Consider the following 21,082-nt stretch of genomic DNA (forward strand, 5'->3'; position numbering starts at 1 on the left):
AATCTGTACACTAAATATTATAGATAGCTCATGAAAGAAATTGAAGAAGACACACAAATGGAAACGTATTCCATGCTCATGGATTGGAAGAACAAATGTTGTTAAAATGTTGATACTACCCCAAGCAACCTACAAATTCAATGCAATCCCTATTAAAGTAACACCAGCATTCTTTTCAAAGCTAGAAGAAACCATCCCAAAATTTGTATGGAACCAAAAAAGACCCCGAATAGCCAAAGCAATCCTGACAAAGAAAACCAAAGCTGTAGGCATCACAATTCCGGACTTCAAGATATATTATAAAACTGTAATCATCAAGACAGTATGGTACTGGCACAAAAAGAGACACACAGATCAACGGAACAGAATAGAGAACCCAGAAATAGACCCACAGATATATGGCCACCTAATCTTTGACAAAGCAGGAAAGAATATCCAATGGAATACAGACAGTCTCTTTAGCATGGTGTTGGGAAAACTGGACACCAACTTGCAGAAGAATGACTGTGGACCACTTTCTTAAACCATCCACAAAAATAAACTTGAAATGGATGAAAGACCTAAACGTAAGACAGGAAACCGTCAAAATCTAAGAGGAAAAAGCAGGCAAAAGCCTCTTTGACCTTGGCTGCAGCAACTTCTTGCTCAGCACATCTCCAGAGGCAAGGGAAACAAAAGCAAAAATGACCTATTGGGACCTCATCAAGATAAAAATCTTCTGCACATCAAAACCAAATGACATCTGATGGAATCAGAGAAGATATTTGCAAATGCCATATCAGATAAAGGGTTAGTATCCACAATCTATAAGGAACTTATCAAACTCAACACCCAAAAAACAACCCAGTGAAGAAATGGGCAGGAGTCATGAATAGACAGTTTTCCAAAGCCAAGACATCCAGATGGCCAACAGACATATGAAAAGATGGTCAACATAACTCATCATCAGGGAAATACAAATCAAAACCACAATGAGATACCACCTCACGCCTGTCAGAATGTCTAACATGAACAACTCAGGCAACAACAGATATTAGTGAGGATACAGAGAAAGAAGAACCCTTCTGCACTGCTGGTGGGAATGCAAACTGGTGCAACCAGGAGAAAACTATGGAGGTTCCTAAAAAAATTAAAAATTGAACTACCTTACAACCCAGATGTTGCACTACTAGGTATTTATCCAAAGGATACAGGTATACTGTTTTGAAGGAGCATGTGCACCTCAACATTTATAGCAGCACCATCAACAATAGGCAAACTATGGAAAGAGCCCAAATGTCCATTGATGGATGAATAGATTAAGAAGTGGTAAAAAAAAAAAAAAAAAAAGTGGTATATTTATACAATGGAACATTACTTGGCAAAGAATGGGATCTTGCCATTTGCAACAATGTGGATGAAACTAGAGTGTATTATGCTAAGCGAAATTAGAAAACTATCTTAGACTTCACTCATGTGGAATATAAGATACAAAACAGATGAACATAAGAAAAGGGAAGCAAAAATAACATAAAAACGAGGAGGATATAACACAAGAGACTCTTAAATATAGAGAACAGACTGAGGGTTGCTGGAGGGGCCATAGGTAGGGGATGAGCTAAATGGGCAAGTGGCCTTAAGAACACTTGTTCGGATGAGCACTGGGTATTATATATAGAGAATGAATCACTGGATTCTACTTCTGAAATAGTTATTCCACTATATGCTAACTAATTTGGATGTAAATTTAAAGTAAACTTAAAAGTCATATTTGCAGCAAATATAAACTGTATGTACTGCCACTATCGAAGATTTTCTTTGCCTATGCCTTTTGTTGCCTTTGTACATGCTCTGATTTTTGCCTGAAACACCCTCCCCATTCTTTATCTGCACGGTTTTGCTTCTGTTTGTACTCAGCTTGCATTTTGCCAAATCAAAATCTATTTTGAGTCCTAAATGATGATAATAAAAAGATTTAGAACAGTGTCATGTAGTTGATGTTTAATACATATTTGCTGAATGAATGTGAATGAATGAATTTATCTTGTTGCCAGAGGGTTGAAGCAACTTGTGGAGGTGGACAAAATACAAGAAGGTAACAAAAGTAGAAGGGAAAAATGATTCAGGGAGAGCATAATGGTAGGAATTATGAAATGGAACCAAGGATGAAGATATTCTACTCACAATATACATTATGAGGTCTGTATTTTTACCAAGGCTAGGTAACAAGAGGGAAAACTCTTTGGTTACTGAAGCCAGGTCAGGATAAGCTCAGTTCTTCTAACACTAAAATCAGAAAGAAATTTCTACTGGTGGTTTTTTCTAAAGAAGATGCTTGAAAACCTAGTGAAGTATGTGCTTACTAACAGTTTCAAGAAACAAGATAATGAGTTCAGTTGGACTTAATTTTAAGTGACTTGTTAATGTATGTCAGTGGCATCACAACAAAGCAAAGTTATGTTGGGGTAAGGTTAAGGTGTGACACTTTTAAGAGGGTTTTCTGTGCTACAGAATTAGAGTAAAATGCCTTTGCGTAGATCTGAACTAGACTTCACTATCTTTAAGACTAAGGTGAGAGCATCTTTAGTATTACATCAGAAGGCTGGGGTCCTGATGGATGCAAGAATATCATCGTCTCTGACTGCTGAAAGTAAGTTGAAGTAATACAGAAGCCAGCTCCAGCTGGAGACTTTTCCTTTTTAAGATAGATTCTGCTATACTTTTGCAAGATGTCTTTTTAAAATTGAATACAGTAACAGGGTCAGACCACTTGGGTGATGCGCATTAGGCTCTTTCCTTGCTGCTAGAGACTTTAATGGGATGCTGAAGAGTGGGTGAAATTGTAGATAATAGTAGATTTCTTGAAGTTTTCTTTTTTGACCTCTTCGCTGTGGTAGTGGGTGTAGTGGCTCTAAATCCCTTTTGAAAATAGGCAGCATTAGAAAAATACTCATTAACTATGCTAAGTTTAACAGAGGCAAGCTTAGGGGTGGGGCTAAAGTTGAAGCTCTTTATCAAAGCTTTGAATATAATACTAACAAAGCAAAATAACTCAAGGACAAAAGTGATACAAACTACCATTAGGTAAATTGTGCTAAGAAGTAAATGCTGTAGATTTAGGAGGAGAATCTATTGTGTCAGAAACTGATCTAGAAAAATTTCATGGAGGAGAGCTGAGCCTTAAATATAGAAATGAAAAGGAAGGAGGAAAGCATTCCAGAAAGTATAACTTGAGCAAGTGAAGACATGGACATAGGGATGTCCTTCTGTATTCAGGAGGCATAGCAGGTAGATTACTTTGACCAGGTGAGATAGTTCAGGAGGGAGACCCAAGTGATCGCTACCTTAGCAATAGTGAAAGATAGTGAAAGTTTCTGAATATTTCCCTAAAGGTTTGGCTTTTTGTAGTGAATAGTTTCTTGAGGTCAGGTTGAAGTAAGTATTATATGTAACCTGCAGTCAATTTCATCTTTGCCTGTATATAATTGTTTTGGGTGGTTATATATGTTTAGGAAGGGACCAAGAAAAATGTTGAAAAATGGTACTAGAGAAAGTGACAAGTACCATAATCATTAAAACAGCATTGTATTGGTACAAGGATGGAGGCTTCATAAATTGATTCATAAATGTATAGAACTTTATTTTTAAAATTTTTTTATGTTTGTTTATTTTTGAGGGAGAGAGAGAGAGACAGAGCGTGAGTGGGGGAGAGACAGAGAGTGAGGGAGATACAGAATTCGAAGCAGGCTCCAGGCTCTGAGCTGTCAGCACAGAGCCTGATGTGGGGCTTGAACTCAGGAGCCATGAGATTATGACCTGAGCTGAAGTCAGACACTTAACTGTCTGAGCCACCTAAAGCACCCCTATAGAACTTTATATAATAAAAACTGGCATTTCAAATCATAGAAAAAGTATAAAATTTCAATAATTGGGATAATTTCTAACTCACACTAAAGGGGGGGAATCCAGATTCATAGATTTAAGTAGCTAAATGTAAAATCCAAAACTGAAAAAGAAAATATAGGGGAATAATTTTGTAATCCTTGGAGTAGGAAAGATTTTCTAAGAGCAAGCAAGAGATATAATATAAATGTTCTAAAGAACACCCTGTTCTCCAACCTTTATATTTGCCTAAAATTTAAAAACAAATCTATGGTAGAAGGTATTTTTAAAAAACTGAAGCATTTCAGAAGAAAATATTTGTGATGAGTGTAACAGTGAATTATTTTGTGACCCACTTTAAAGAACTTCTACAGATCAATAAAGATAATCCAATAGGAAAGTGAACATATTAGATAATTTACAGAAAAGGAAATAAGGATAGCCAGTAAACCCTGGGAAAGATGTACAACCCCACTATGTTATCTGGGGAAAATAGATTAAAATGAGATTGTTTTTGCTCATGAGATGATCACAAATTAAAGATGGTTGTTACCCTTTTGAGGTTATGGAGAAATCGATGCCCTCATATTTTGGTAGGAGACCTTGCCTAATCTTATTTAAAATTCTAATCCCTATCCTCCAATCCCTACATTCTGCTTTCCTCCTTCATGCTTTATTTTTCTCCACTGTTAATTTGCCACCACCTGGCTTACCACATTCTGCTTGTTTGTAGCCCTAGAATATGAACTCTTTGGGGGAGGTCCTGGTGTTCTGCCACCCTGCCGTGCTGTATCCCCAGCACTTGGAATAATTCATGCATGACACATGGTATTTGCTCAAGAAGTATATGCTGACTAAATGAATGAAATATTTATGTTCCAGATTAAGATAGATTCATTTAAATATCTCTGAAGAGTTGTTATTGGAGAAGAAATTAAGTATAAAGGACATTTAAAAATTTAATAGTTGGGATCTTGGATCTTCTTCCCTTTCTCTTGATGAAGTCTGGTTTAAAGCAGGCATTTTGGTATCCTTTTGGAGAGGCGAAAGTTCCATAGCCTTTGAAAAGCATTTTAGAAATTGGTTCTTAAAAGCTATCAAGACTGACTCATCTTTGATCCCACTTACAGCACAGCAGCACTTTTGAGACCTTTGCTGACAGCCCATTGGTTGGCTTACGTTGGAATTATAGACGTGTGGGAGAATAATGCCCCCATTCTTCTTCATCATGTCTAATTCTAGAAGATACGCTGATAGGAAACCTTACCCTTTTCCATAGTAAAATGTAGCTACTCAGGAAGGATGAGGGGCACCATCATATCAGGTAACACTCATTCCAGGTATACTTTCTGAGATAAAATTAATGCTGTTGCTGTTACTACCTTTGACAACTGCCACCTGAAGTGTTTTAACATCTTTAGCCGATAACTCCCCTAAATTCAGTCTCCAGCTTCCTGCTTGATGTTTCCACTTGAATGTGATAATCGCTTTCTCAAATTTAACATGCCCCAAAATAGTTCACCAGTTTTCTTTTCATAACCACCTGCTTTTGAAGTCTTTCCTTCTCAGCGACAATTTAGTTTTTGTATTTCTTTAGGTCAGGACTCCTCTCTGACACCCTGTATTCAGTATATTGGGAAGTACTGTTACTTAGCTGTACCTTTAGAATATATGTGTTATCTGTCCACTTGTAACTGTCTTTACAGCTACCACTCTGGTCCAAACCACCATCTCTCAGCTGGCTTATTGTAATTTTGCAAATGACCTTCCTGTTTCTGCCTTTGCTCTCCCCCACAGTACTGTCTAAATAAGGCTACCCAAGTAATATCTTTCTTTCCTTCTGTGACTCAGTTTCTCTCAAAGTAGAAAGCTGAAAAGTCTTAGGATACGTAAGGTCCTACATGCCTGTTAGCCCTCTGTCCTCATCTTTTCCTGCTTTCTTGCCAGGCCACTCTTCTCTACCACACAAGCCTCATTGCTGTACTCAGAGATGTAGGCAGGCCTCCTTCCAACTTAGTACCTACTGTTTGGTCAGAAACGCTCTTCCCCCAATTAACTGCATAATGATTTCCTCACCTATTCAAATATTTGCTCAAATATACTTTCTTAATGAAGCTTTTTCTGACTCTTTTTAAAAATAAGTCCCTTCCAATCTTGCATTTTCTGTACCTCTCTCGTTTTTCTTCATAGTTAGGAAACATACCATCAAATATCAGACATCAGACAATACCATCAGACATTATTGAATGTCTCCATTGTGGAAGATGAAATTCACAGTACAATTGATGATTTTAATTCAGGCTGTTGCAATATAGAGAAAGTTCATTAATGAGAAACATCTCAAAGAGGGAAGAAACCAAGGGGTTTTATAAGGAGAAGTAAATAAGGGAATCATTAGGAGGGGTGGAAGTGACTCTTACCTAAGATTTTGTGAGGAAAACTTGGTCCTTTGCAGATAGTCATTTGTCAGAAAACAAAACAGGACTGGGAGATTTTTCATTGTTCCTTGCTTTTCTCTAGCACAGGGCTCAGATGCAGTTCAACGTACTCAATTATGAATAGAATTTAAACCCCAGGAGGCAAGACTCCTATCTGTTTTGTACTTTGGTATATAGTATTTTCAATACCTAGCAAGTGCTAAGAAACTCAATAAATGCTGAACAGATGGATAAAGGAATGAATTTAAAATGGTAACCACCTTAGGTCTCCTGTCTGCTGAAGAATGTGTGATTATACCAGTGTAGAATTGGTCTTTCTGCTGTAAGTAGCTTCATAAATGAGATGAGCTTCCATGGAATATATTTACATCCTATCATCACCAGTATGTGGTATATTCTCTGTTGAAACCATATGTTTGTAATACTAACTGTCAAATTCTCTTCGATAGAGAGAGTCAGAATTGCTGACTTAAGAGGGTTCTTTAGTAGGACTCTGAATTCTACTTAACGAAACTGTTTCTCTGGTGTTATGGCCAGTAGAGAATCTTTTTTTCTTATTTGGGCTAGATGTCAAATTTGTCCTTCCTTCAACATGAGTAAACAAAGAATTAAACTGGGCCTGATTTAATTGGGCTCCTTGATTTGAAAAACTCACATTTAGTTGTTCCAGTTTAGGAATGTATATAACTTTATTTTGAAATGTTGGCTTTGTTAACATCTGAGCTACTAGAGTACTTTGGTAGAAAACAAAAGCTAGGAACTACCTATTTAAAAGAGCTGTTTAAATGGAAATTACCTAGAGAAGGATAGGAGATACACACATATTAAATATCTCTGACTGGGTTTGGTAACCCACAAGTTTGGAAGGTTATTAAGAAAATAAAGCGCTGGTGGGGCGCCTGGGTGGCTTAGTCTGTTAAGCGTCCGACTTTCGCTTAGGTCATGATCTCGCGGTTCGTGGGTTCGAGCCCCGCGTCGCGCTCTGTGCTGACTGCCACATCAGAGCCTGGAGCCAATTTCGGAGTCTGTGTCTCCCTCTGTCTCTGACCCTCCCCTGCTCACGCTCGCTCTCTCTCTCTCTCTCCTAGAAATAAAGAAAAAAGAAAAAAGAAAATAAAGCACTGTTAAGTCTCAGTGGTGAGATGAAGCAGCAGTGAGAATGTGGATTATAGAGGAGGGTAGAAGCTTTCACAGGAGGAAAAATGCTTTTTAGGCTTCAGCCAAATTTCTTTATCCTACTTCTTGTTCCATATAGAATGGTTTTTCCAACTACCCAGTCACTTAAACTAGACCTGGGAGTTATCCTACCAACATTCTCTCTCTTGGTTTGGTTAGTAAATCCTTTAAAAAAAAAAAAAAATCCTTCACATCTTTTCAGATCTTTCCTAACCCTTTCCATTCTTCTTTGTTCCCTCTTACTCATAAATCCTGGTTAAATGTAGGTGCTCATCTTTTCCAGGGAGTATTGGCACTGATGGCTTGCATCCTTCAGGTCTAGGGCCCTTTAGTTGCTTAGTAACTCATCTTATTATATACTCTTAAATTAAGATTGATACCTGATTTTCTTTTAACATTCCACTCATACTAGTTTAGTTGCCTTGCTTAGAACTTTCATATTTAATTTTTCTGCCTTTGTTTTTGCTCTGTAATGTTTTTTCTGTTTTTTGGGAGGGAAATCCTTCCAGTGTCATCATTTTTTTAACGGGAAAACAACTTTATTTTTTTGTGATATCTCTCAAATTTAAATTTTGGCAACTAATTAATTCAGTTAAAAAAACTTGCTGTCTCCCATGTCTAAAAAACATTGAAACCTCATAAAGCTTTCTTTGACCATTCTTCTTTCCTCCTGCGAAATTAATTGCTCCGTCTTTGTGTAGTCTCATATGTCAGCTCATAATTTTCAAATTGTTCTAAAAGAAAGTACAAATAGTAATGTATCAAAGTTTCTTTTTTCATTCATAAAAACTGGTTCAATGAGGAATTGTGAGTTATATAATAATAAGGAATGCTGAAATAAAATTGCTAAAATATAAAATTGGTTGATATTCTATAGGGTAGGCAGACTGTATAGCCTTTGAGATATACTGGAACTACTGGAATAGTTTACTTTTACATTTATGGAGTTGTAAACTGCCTGGACCCTAATCAGTTGTAAGTTGGAAATCAAATAATCAGGTGACATCTGGTGAACTTATTTAGAAAATCCTCTACATGACAGTAAAAGTCACACAAGTCATCTTTGTATTTTATTTTAGATTTTGAGTAGTTTGTCTGAAAACATGTTAATTTATATATTGTTAGTGGCCAGGTACCTCTTTAAATCTTCTCATTTTATTTTAAAATGTTAATTTTTCCGGAATCACCAATGGAAGATTCAGACCAGTATTTTTTGGCCTGTTCTTTTTTTTTTTTTTTTTAATTTTTCTTTTTTTAATGTTTTATTTCTGAGAGAGAGAGACAGCTTGAGCAGGAGAGGGTCAGACGAGAGAGAGGGAAATACAGAATCTGAAACAGGCTCTAGGCTCTGAGCTGTGGCCTGTTCCTAAATGAGCACTGGTTCCATATTGAATTGTCTGCAATAGAGTTATGTTAGAACACCAACCATCAACTTGAATTTAATGTGTTCTCAGTATATGTATAAGAATAGAAGCATTCATAGGACTTAAATGTATAGAATAAAGTCAGTAAGATGCCATTTGATTAGTTTGGTTTTGAAGTTTAAATAGGAGCTTCAGACAGAAAGGGGAGAACAAATCAGATAGAGTGACCAATCTGCTTTAAGACCAACACTGCTTTAAGACTTGAGTATGGGTTATTGTCAGTGACCCCAAGTTTCTAACCAATCTCTGGTCTTTTCTTTTTCCACATTTTAATTCAGGTGAATTACTGCTGACATAGTTATTTTCATAAAAACTTTGATCATGGTCCTTCCCTGCTTAAAAAATCTAAATTGCTTCATGTTGCCAACACATTAGACTTCATTTTGCTTGGCCTGGGAGCTTCTCCATTCCCCTGTTCTTTCAGACTCAGTTTCTTTATTCCAACAGTATGATGGTCTGTATATTCTGTGGAGGTTCTCTTGTCTTAAAAGTTTGGTTATATAAAGGGCGCCTGGGTGGCTTAGTCGGTTAAGCGTCCGACTTTCGCTTAGGTCATGATCTCGTGGTTCGTGGGTTCGAGCCCTGCGTCGGGCTCTGTGCTGACTGCCAGCTCAGAGCCTGGAGCCTGTTTCAGTCTGACTCCCTCTCTCTCTGACCCTCTCCTGCTCACGCTGTCTCTCTCTCTCTCTCCTAGAAATAAATAAAACATTAAAAAAAAAAATTTGGTTGTATTTGTTCATAGAGATATGCAGTTATATACCCTGTATGGTAAATCTCTGGGTGGGTGTCTCAGTTTCACCTGGAAGGCAGCAAGCCACTTTTCATGCTAGGTCACATATAGTGCTTCCTATGGAATTTTTGCTATATAAAAATATACCTCACATGTCAATATATTTTTGTATTTGTAGACCTGAAAAATGTCTGAAAATTCCAGTGACAGTGATTCATCTTGTGGTTGGACTGTCATCAATCATGAGGTATGCTGTTTAATACTTTTTATAAGGCAGTTTGTATTATTACAGTGTTAATGGTATAAGCTGGGTTTTTTGAAGACCATTATTTTTCTACATTGAAACCTAAGGTGCCATTGTCTATAGCTTGGACATTTTTGTGCCCATATTAAACTTCACTACTGAAAACTCTTCATGAGCCAGTATCTTCTGCATTACTGTACATTGCTTTCCTCAGCTTTGAGACATTAGGCAAATATTTATTGAAGGTTTATTGTTGTTCAGGGCCTGCACTTTACCTACATTCTCATACCCTCTGTGGTATATAGATTGTTTCATTTCTCATTTCATAGTTGAGAAACCTAGAGCTTAGAGAGGTTAAGTAATTTGGCCAAGATCATATAACTAGAAGATGTTGGAGCCTGCATTTAAACAGATCAGAAAGGAGCATGGAGAACATAGATGAGTAGAAGCAATAAGTTAAAAGTCACCTATTTCTATTTAAAGTTTTAATGGATTTATCTATAGCTTTCCTATTGGTTTTTAGGATCTCTTAAGCCTTGACTTGTCTTCCTTGATTAGTAAAAGTTTTAAACAGTTTTTTAAATAATTACTTTGATAATTTAAGGCTTAGACAGTTGGTTACTCATGTCTTCTAAAAACCAATATTAACCAAAAAAGGATTTTTTTCCACAATAAAGTTTGAAAATTTAATAACAGCTGTACCAATTGAGATTGTAGTGGTTTCTTTTTTTAATATAAGTGTTTTTTTCTATTTTAAACCTGTTTTATACAAAGCTTAGATCAGCTTCCATAGCAGTAACTTCTCCTTCAAGGATAATTAACATTATAGGAGCAAGGAAGCTGTGAGAGCCTTACTTAGGATTCTGCATTGGGAAGCAAGAAGAAAGCCTCTCTGGCACTTATCCAAGTGTGTCATTAGGGTGCTGTTCACTAGGGATAATCTTGTCACAAAGTAGATCAGATTTGTATTTTCATCCCTCTTCCCTCAGTGTCTAGTTAATCAGGTCCTACTCTTTCTTGCTAATGTCTCTTATATGTGTTTCCTTTTTCTTTTCCTTTACTGCCATTCTGTTTTAGGCCAGAACCTGTGTCCCCTGCAGTCCCGAATTCAGCCCTACCCTTGTCTGTTCCTGTCATTTCCCTGCCACTTTAGGCAACCCAAGAGTCTTAACATTCAGAATTCTCTTTAGGACTAAAGTGAAAACTTAGTCCTTTAATGATTTCTTTTAATTTTTGTTGTTTTGAGTTATGTATATTAGGAGAACTTAGACCTTTCAATTTCATGGATTAGTAAACCACAGAAAAACTTGAGAGGGGCATGAGGATCGGCAGAATCAACTTAGTGGTTCACTTTATTTTGCTAATTAAGATAAGAGAATAAGTGGATCTGTAAGATCCACTATTTTATTAAAGAGAAGACAGTTGACATCAAAGTAGGAAGGACAATATTAGAAGAATAAAGAATAATCTAAAGTTTTACAGAGGAAATTTACTCCATCAATCCTATAGACATATTTTAATCCTTGCCCTTAGATTTTTAGCTCTGCATTGCCAAAGTAAATAGTTACTTGCATGTGGAAATTTCTCTAAATAGGCTGCAAATTTGAATTTTGGATTTGAATTTTTTATACCTCACAACACAGTGCAAAGTGCCTTGCATAGTACTTTTGTAAATGCTGAGTAGGAGTAAATTAATAGAAATAGCGAAGCTTAAAAACTCACCCTCTGTGATCAAATTTATTGCTTGGGCTTATGAAATAGAGTAGAACATTTGACTTTTGGTTGACTTCTCAGAATCTAAACCTGTTTCCCTGCCATAGGCCTTTATGGACTAAATTGAATAAAAGGTACAAATTAGATACTGTTCCCTTTGGAGTATGGCAGCATCTAGGACTTTAAACAATGGAAGTATCTACGTGTAGTGAAATCCAGCTTTGATAGACATATAACTCATTATCATTATTTTCCTAGGGGTCTGATATAGAGATGGTAAATTCTGAACATGGCACAGCCAGCGACAGCTGTGAGCTTGCTCCAGAATGCACATCTTTGGAGCAAGAGGAGCTGCAAGTATTGCAGTCAGAGCAAGGAGGTAAGATGTTAAAAGGAGTCTGATTTTTTTTAATAGAATTTATGAACATTAGTGTAAATTGCCTTCCTTCTAGGTGGGCAGCCTTTCTGGCTAATCATTGATCAGGTCACTAAACAACTAGAATTTTCGTGCGGATTGGGTAGTGGCACCAACCTGCTCAGGGGTTTATTTGCATCCATAGTATGTATTACAGCCTCCCTTAGTTACTCAAGAGTTATTAGGAAATAGAGTGTTATACAGTAACTAAACATTACTAATGTTAAGACTAGTGATGTACAAAATACAGGGGATTTACTAAACTCTTTTCGAGTTATCATCACACTTCAAATTACTTTCGGTTAGAGGTGGTAAAAAGGTAATTAACTGCTGTACTCTTCATTTTTAAATTACTTCTTAAATGTTTTTAAAAAATTGAATTAAAATGTAAATAGAGCATATCCTCCTCAGGATAAAGTGGATGTGTCATGTCTAGAAATAATGATGGATTATTCTTGTAAATCTTGTTTTCAGCCTGTGTATTGATTATTCTCATTTGAACAGTGATTCTCATCTTTGATAGGTCAGAGATTTTCCCAAGAAATGCACATACTCACATATGTAAAAGTACTTCCAAACTTCCTTGGGAGTCCTTGGACCCATGTCCACCTTTGTTCAAGAGACTTAATATCAGATTAATACTCTATTAGGGGCTTTGTAACACCATACAGATGGCATAGTTTTTCTTTTTTTCCTCTTTTTTTTTTTTTTGAGGGGATAAATTCTATGAGAAATGCATTGACAGAAAAAAATTATGAACAAAACAAATTTTAAGTCACCCTTAATTCTTTTTATCTGGAGGTAACTGCTATGAGCATTTGGTATATGTTCATGTATTAAAACTTTTAACTTTTATGAAAAATTTATAGCCTTTTTCATGAAAAATAGAATTTTATAAACTCTAGGTTTTTTTTGTACATTTTTTTCTTTGAGGAGTTTCTTATAAAATATATCTGCTGTAGTAACATCTTGTTTTTCTGTGTTCTTTTGAATCCTTGTTTTTTATAGTCCTTTTCATTGCAAAGAATTCATAATTTGAAGCTGTAGTTTTGTTTCTTGTGTTACCAGGTATTGACAGTCATTAGAATAGTGCTACTTTTAGGAATTCTTAATAAATTAAGAATTCAGGAAATGTACCCTCAGATGTCTGAAAATTATTTTCCCGTATTAACAGATTTTTACAAACACCTTGGAATTAAGTCCACTTAAAAATTAGGAATAGATTTTATGTATGCAGATTATATTTGTGGCCTATAAAAAGTCATTTAAGCATAACTGATTGAGTTGATCTTTGCTTTATATCAGAGAGTAGCCAAAATGGCACGGTGTTAATGGGAGAAACTGCTTATCCAGCTCTGGAGGAAACGAAGTCAGCACTTGAGGTAAACTTGTGTTTTACTCTGTGGATATATGATAAACAGTATTCCTTATGCTTCCCTTTGTAATTGTGCTTCTGTTCCTCTTTGAATTGTATATAACCTGTCTTTAAAAAATTTTTGAGATTCCACATTGGTCACTTTTATGATTAGTATTAGCTTTTGTTTTAATTCTTACGTGAGATGTCTTTTAATTTACAAAAGTAATTTCTTGGTAATTATATAATTTTCCTTGGAAATAGACTACATTCTTGAATGATATTGAGAAATTAAATTATTAGGGCTGATCTCTAAAAATGATTCATTTTTAAATTTGAGAACAAACAAAATCTTGTTTTTTGGTGTGTTACTTGACTTCTAGACAAAACTAGATTACATGATCTTTACATGGCATAGCTATTGAAGTTTATTACATAGATAACCAGAGAAATTTTAATCAGTCTTTTCCTGACTATAGAGTCATGCCCAAATAAACCCGTAGAACTGGTAAGAAATGAATCCTCTCTTTCATGGCCCTTGTGTTTTAAAGGTGGGCTTTGTAGCTTCTGCAGCCCACAATAATTAGGCAGCAGTTTGATCTGATCCTGAGAGAGATAATCCTCAAAGGGATTGATGATGTTTTCAAACTAAAAAATGAGCCTACTTTTGAGTAATCTGTGTCTTTTGGGCAGGACTCATATCTTTTATTTTAAGCCTAAATTACCATACCACTTAAGTACTGTTGTACACTTTGAACTGCATAGAAAATAAAAAGCTTTTAAATAATTGTTAAATTTACTACTGTCTTTAAAATTATCTCTCAGAGAGAAGAAAAGTCGTCTGAAGACAATGTCTATTTTGGAACTGTCAGTGATGATTCTGATATTGTTACCCTTGAGCCACCTAAGTTAGAAGAAATTGGAAATCAGGAAGCTATAATTGTTGAAGAAGCACAGAGTCCAGAAGACTTTAACATGGGCTCTTCTTCTAGCAGCCAGTATACATTCTGTCAGCCAGAAACTGGTAAGAACTGCATAAAGAATACACTGATAAGAGACTTAAGGTCTCCAGTGACCACCTTTTATGTATATATAATGGTCAAGTTTTTAATATATTTGAGATTTTCTGGGTAAAACCCACTGTTAAATCTGGTGTTTTCTTAGATTGTAGGGCTTAGAACACAATTGCTATAACAATAAATACCATCTTTTATTAAGTGAAAGATAAAAAATATATCTTTAAGGAGATTTGTTACTGTCTGAAACACTCTAAAATGTGTTGACGTTTTAGATCTTTAAAGGTGGGAGATTGAGTCATTGTAACTAAAAACAGGAGAAAGTTAAGATTTCTGCTTACAGTGTACAAATTTTATATTCTAGAGATAAGCTTCTTTTTTAAGTCTGTTAGATCCTTTCAATTAATCATTTATTGGATACTACTTTGTGCCAAACAGGGTCCAAAGAGTGGCAGTACAAGCAGCATCCCAACACCCCTGACCTTTGTATCTTTCATCTTAGATTGAGTTATGAAAGGTGTCTGTTTTAAGTCACATTATTAATGCAGTTCATGCCTACTGCTCAGATAATTATTTGGAGGTTAAAATGTGAGTTACTGAGCTAATTCCTTTCTATATTTCTTTGGCTCAGCTGAATGGATGTATATACAACATCTTTTAAGGTGAACATAAATGTTTAGACACAAAGTTACTGGAAGATAAACAGACCTGGAGTTAACTCACCCTTATTAACCAATATCTTGAGCTGTAACTCAAGGATGAATTTTAGGAAAAACAAGTTGGTACACTGCTAAGTGATTCCAGAATGTCCTAATTTGTGCAAAAATAGGAACATGTCTATTTTGGATCATTTTCTTAGAGTTTACCGTTCTTTAATACTTAACATTTGCCAGAATCAGACAATGGAATTTCTGTTATTCCACTTTAAGCTAGTAGAGATTTTTAGCTATATAATTTAATGGCAAGTTATTTTCAGTTAGTATATAAGAACTTGAAAACACTTTATTCAGATATTTAAATACTCAACTGTCATTCTTATTGGTGGTCAGCCTTGTTCAAATGGTATATATGTAGTTCGTTTATTACAAGGACTAATGAAATTATTTTGGAACCTTTTTTGTTCATCAGATTTTATTTTGTTTAAATCCAGGATTCATGCTGTATTCAAGTAGTCTTCGTTTTTCCTATTTTTGGAAGACTATAGATGCTGGTTTAGTTTGAGAATATTCAGGGGCCAGAAAAAGTAGTCACATTGAAGCAGGAGTATTGCAGAAGAGTCTAAGCAGTCCTTTAAGAAATTGATGATACAGACTTAATTTTTTTCAGTAACTTGGGCACTTCAAAGCACATTATTCTAATTTTTATCTCCATTCTAAACTTGGACTTCTTGGGAATTTTACAGTTTCAGTTAAGAGAAATATTTTATTAGGAGTATTTCTATCCATTGCTATCTCTCCCAAAGGAGTAAGTTATTTCAATAAAGAAAGTATTACTAAATACTTTACAACATGACATTTTGGATTATGTTGAAAATATTATATATAAATCCATTGCTAAGAGTCTTTGTTTTTGTTTTCTCTCTCTTATCTCCTCTATTTTTCTTGGTTTAATTCCCGAGTGCCTATTATCTGGTTATTTTGATTTTTCCTCTCCATTCTTCTCCCTCTCTGTAGGATTTCAACTTCAGGTTGTTTTTTTCTTCTAAATTAGATTCTGGGAGCAGTATACTTTTTATTTGAGAATACTCTCCACTGCTGCCAGAGGATTCTCCCCTAAGAAAGCAAAGTTGGTAGCTGTAGAAAAGTTCGTATTGCATATGTTTTTTTAAAAGGCATGCTGTAAAATTTTGATGGAGCACAAATAATGATGTTAAGTGATAATTAAAATAAGTATTTTCAATTCTCTTTTTCCTTTTTAGTCCTTATAACAAAGCTTTATACATCTTTTTTTCCTGTTTATTCACAAAAGAAAGGTGGTGGGAGAAGCTGTGGAAGATTCCTGAATGCATAAGGGGATGGGATGATCAGCTGAAACACCATGTTCCTAGCCAACTCGCTTCCCAAGGTGGTGTGACTAAATCTGATCAGCTTTTCCAGAGCTGAGTGTGCCTAGTCACATTTACTATTTACTTAGTGCTTTAAAGATATCTGTTGCCATCCGTGATACTCTAAACAGGTGTTCAAATTGATCTTGTAATAAAGCTGGCTGAGCTTACTGCATGCCTTTGCATTGCCTGCATCTTGGACTATGGGCCAAATTAAGCTTTGGAAGAAATGTAATAATCAAAATACTTTAGCTATCATATGTATGGGTTAAAAAAGATGGAAGCATTAGATAAGGAGATGAATTTATTAATATAGATTAGGCTGACTTGTTTACTGAGAATATATAATGATGGCAATATGCTAACGTAGAATTAAATTAATTTTGTGACATTTCAAATGAAATTTGAAAGGAATTTTGACAAGTTGTTTTTGCATTTATCCATCTTAATACGTATTGCCAGAGAGTCTGACTTAAATACTCCAGCCATGATCTTGAATGCCTTTGTATTATGTAATGCTTTGTTTAAGTCTTCCTTTCTTTCTCTTTGTCCAAGAAACGTAACCTCACAGCTGAGGCGACGGCATCTGGGAAAAACTAGTGATCAAGAATAACCTGATAAACATGATGGGCATAAGGGTCATGATCAAAAGATCTCTCAGTGGCATCTGTATAACTAAATATTAGGAATATTCATTCATTCAGTAGTTCTTTTTGTCTTTGTGTGTGTTGTTGTCAGTGTGATAGTTAACTGAATTCCTTTGTGATCCATCTTTAAAAAGTACTGCCTAACCTAAGTCACCAGCTTTCCTGTGGCATGGATATCCTGTCTTCTGAAGAACCGTTTTACTTTTTTGAAGCATGAGTGTTTGTTATTTTGGAGCTCTTTGTATGAAATTGAGGTTCACGTTTATCCTTTTGGTGCCTTTTTTTTTTTTCCTTCTAACTGGCTTATGGAAATTCTTACTACCAAGCCATCTAACTTTCTTTGTCAACATATAGTTTATTGACTGATGGAACAGTGTTAACAAATTATACATTTGAAAATACCGAAGGTGATTTTTTTAGTGGATATACCTGGACTTGAGATTTGTTGTGGCTTTTTGTTGTTGTTGTTGTTGTTGTCCTTTACTATTCTTTTCATAAAGGAGCAGCACCAGACTAGTCCTTAATATCGGAGATAGCTGTTGTGTCACTTCCTCATGCTGACATATTTACTAGAGGGTAAAATTAATAACCTTCTAGTAAGAGTGGCAGTCGAAGGGAAGGGCTCATCTGACTTCTGGAAACCTGTGTTAAACTATAGTGCTTTGAACCTTGATTGAGGACTCAAGGAATGGAAATGAAACTAGGGTCCAGATACACCCAAGAAAACTTTAGGAAGTAGTTGTACTTTGTAAGTCACAGGAACTGTTTATATACCTCCCTGTGTTTTTTGAACAGTTGAGCTTAAATTGCCTCTATTTGATATTCAAAGAAGAGATTGAGAGTTAGTTTTTTTTTTTTTCCTTCCAGAAGGAGTATCTGTTTATGGTTCTAATAGCAAAGAAATTTATTAGTCTATGAGAATGATTGTTCTAACAGTATAAACTATAAGAGAGGTTTAAAAAATAAAACCAGATAAACCCTCAAAGGCACAGAATATGATTGATTCTTGTGTATCACAGTTGAAATCTTTGATGTTTTGGCTTTATGTTGATAAACTTGAAAACTTGAGTGTTTGTGTTCTTTTGTTTTTATTTTTGGCTGTCTTATGTAAAAGGGAATGTAGGGATGGCATTGATTATTCTAAATCATGTTTACTGGAAAACACAATTCTAAAATTTTTAATATTTACATTTTTCTTTTTAAAATAGTATTTTCATCTCAGCCTAGTGACGATGAATCAAGTAGTGATGAGACCAGTCATCAGCCTAGTCCTGCCTTTAGACGACGCCGTGCTAGGAAGAAGACTGTTTCTAGTTCCGAATCTGAAGAACGGCTACTTCCCGAACAAGAAACCGAACCCTCTAAGGAGTTGTGTAAACGCCAGTTCAGCAGTGGTCTCAATAAATGTGTTATACTTGCTCTGGTGATTGCAATCAGCATGGGATTTGGACATTTCTATGGTAAGTATTTGAAAATTGGTCATATAGAAACTGATGGTGTAGTGTATGGACCCTTACTAAGACTGAGGAATTCTGGGATCTGTTTTTAGTGTCCCCAGTAAATATATAACCTTGCAAAGCTTGCCATCTGTTTGAGTCTAAGTTTTCTCATTTGGAAAATGGGGATAGCGCTACCTATCTCACAGGCCTGTTTTTTTTTTTTTTTCACTGAAGTTAGGTGTTATTTATTTAAGAGGTGCAGGGATTTTTCACATGCTTTTTATTTTTTAAGAAAAAGAAAGATTAAAAATATGAATTGCTTACCATGAGGCAAATCATCTTAATTTAAAATCACAAACTAGCTTTAATTGTGGCTTTATTTGGAAGATTATTTAAATCTCAGTTGAAATGGTTACATTTGAAATGTCACAATAATTGGTGCTCATTATTTTCCCCCTCAGGTTTTATGCAAGCATTATATTTTGTGACATTTGTTGCTGTTTCCATGATCCATATGAATTGAGAATTTATTTGTTTTATAATTTAGCATTATACTTTACTCATTATTATTCTTGTTAGTGTTTATGTATATTGATCATCTTTAATGCAGAGCTCTTAAAAGTGTCTTGGATGAAAAGAGGAGGGAATTCCATATGTTGTTATTTTCATTTGGGAGCCTAACTGTTGAGTCTTAGTTAATGTGATTGTGTATACAAAGATAAGACTATTTGAGAACTGAGCATTCACACTCTTTGCTGTATTAGAATTTTGTAAAACAAACAAACAAACAAACAAAAAAACCACTTTAAACAAATGTTTAAGATCTTGTCACCTTTACAGGTTTCAATTTGTCTTACATGAAGTACTCCTCTAAGTTTTTTGCCGATATGATCCGCAGTTTAACTTTTGGAATATTCTTGTTTTGCTAGTTCCTTTAAACAATGTGTTTCTTAATACAAAGTGCACCATATGTTAATTTTTGAAAAAGATACATTATTCACCACAGTGTAATGTTCGAACAAACTTAAGATAGTCAATACTTGTTTAAAGTCAGAGTCAATAAAACTTCTGAAAAGAAAAACTCTTCTTCTCTAACTTTATATTAAAAAATTAAGCATTTAGACTCCTGGTGGATATCTGCTTGAATTTAATACTGAGATACTATAATTTGTATCCACCCTTGAAGTTTGTTGTAATGGGTTTTGACTTGAAATATATGCTTAATTTTGTTATTATCTAGCTGTGACAAATGTATGAATTTTTGAGCATGATTTTTTCCCCCACAGGTAAACATGGAGGTAACAAAGGAGAAGGTCTTCTCTTAATCTTTTTTTATCTTACTAAAAAAATTGGACAGCGATTTAATGTTAATCCAAACTGCATTAAAACCCCACCAATTGCATGACCTTTAAGTATTTCATAGAAAGTATAATTTAGAAAGGAGTTCTTTCGAAATTAAAAAACTACTCTGTTTAAGATTTTGGTTATTTGTAAAATTTACTTTGATGATTATATTTAATAAAAGACTTCCTTGTACTTTAAAATTATCTTTCTGGATATGAAAAGCCTGGGTAATATGAAGGAGGTCTGCATTATGAGGAGATTGGCTTGGTGAACATATAAAAACTTATCTGAATGACTGTTTGCTTTTCAAGGTCACTGTTTAAAGGACATCATATTTTTCTTAATTCTGGCACTTATCTCAACACTTCAAGAGCTCTTTTGAGTTGATTTCAGAGCCCATTTGAATTTCCCATGCACCATGAAATTAGTCATTGCACTCCATAATCTATCATTTGCTTACTAATTATTTAACACAATATCTTATTAAGTGAATCACTCAGAACATTCAGCAATGTTGGCTCTGGATGAGCTTAGAGAATCAGATTGATCCTAAAGGAAGGGAAAACTAGCAGAATTGAGGATAGTAAAACAATGTACTATAGGTGATTGGTTCTGCTTTAGGTTCTAAAAGTGCTTACAAAAGTTTTTTAAAAATCTTCATGTATGAAGCACCTGTCTTCATTACTTTTCTTTACATGTAGGCTATCCATATTCTAAATTAATAGTGGACTTCAGTTGATTTGATTTTCTCATGGAGTTGCTTTAAGTATTGATAGGCTACCCTGCTCTTCAGACATTACAACAGAATATAACTAGCGACTAAGTTATGTAGCACAGACAAGAATTACAGCTCAAAGGCTATACTTACTGAGTCATTCTGGAGGTGGTAGGATTTGAGCTGGGTCTGGTCTTATGCTTATAATCGAAGGAAAGTGGAACTTTGCGGCAATGGAGAACATGATAATCTGAATGTAAACTTTGCTGGGTTTGGGAGCAGTGAGAAGACTGACTGGCCTATAGCAAAGGAGATAAATCAGGTCACGTTAAGAGAGTTGTCCAACATATGCTGTGTAATAGTACTGCAGATTCAGATCTCAATACATAGCTTTAGGTTATATTCCAGGGGGTGAAGGAATTCATCCTGTCAGCAGTTTGAAAACAAAGAGGTTTTCTGTTATTTGGGGAACTACAAATGAATTTTCAGCATTTAAAAAAATCTTAAATTCTTCTGAGTAAT

At 35.1% G+C, this 21,082-nt stretch overlaps 1 protein-coding gene across 5 annotated transcripts in view; it reads left to right on the forward strand.

The window, feature by feature from the left end:
- Window positions 1-21,082, forward strand: part of CCPG1 (cell cycle progression 1) — a 39,981-nt gene that overhangs the window by 10,102 nt on the left and 8,797 nt on the right. For 3 of the 5 annotated variants that reach the window (XR_013331140.1, XM_077748237.1, XM_077748226.1), the window contains exons 2-7: window positions 9,808-9,876; window positions 11,845-11,965; window positions 13,307-13,383; window positions 14,181-14,379; window positions 16,340-16,435; window positions 18,271-18,522. Coding sequence is in view for 4 of the 5 variants with exons in the window: in XM_077748237.1 (XP_077604363.1) it covers window positions 9,817-9,876; window positions 11,845-11,965; window positions 13,307-13,383; window positions 14,181-14,379; window positions 16,340-16,435; window positions 18,271-18,522 (805 nt within the window). In the remaining variant the exon portion in view is untranslated. Of the gene's footprint in view, window positions 1-5,123; window positions 5,186-9,807; window positions 9,877-11,844; window positions 11,966-13,306; window positions 13,384-14,180; window positions 14,380-16,339; window positions 16,436-18,270; window positions 18,523-21,082 lie in introns of those variants that run through there. The other 2 variants (XM_077748231.1, XM_077748242.1) reach the window with 2 other exon arrangements.

This window comes from Crocuta crocuta, unplaced genomic scaffold, assembly GCF_008692635.1.
Source record: "Crocuta crocuta isolate KB4526 unplaced genomic scaffold, BGI_CrCroc_1.0 scaffold130, whole genome shotgun sequence".
NCBI lineage: Eukaryota > Metazoa > Chordata > Mammalia > Carnivora > Hyaenidae > Crocuta > Crocuta crocuta.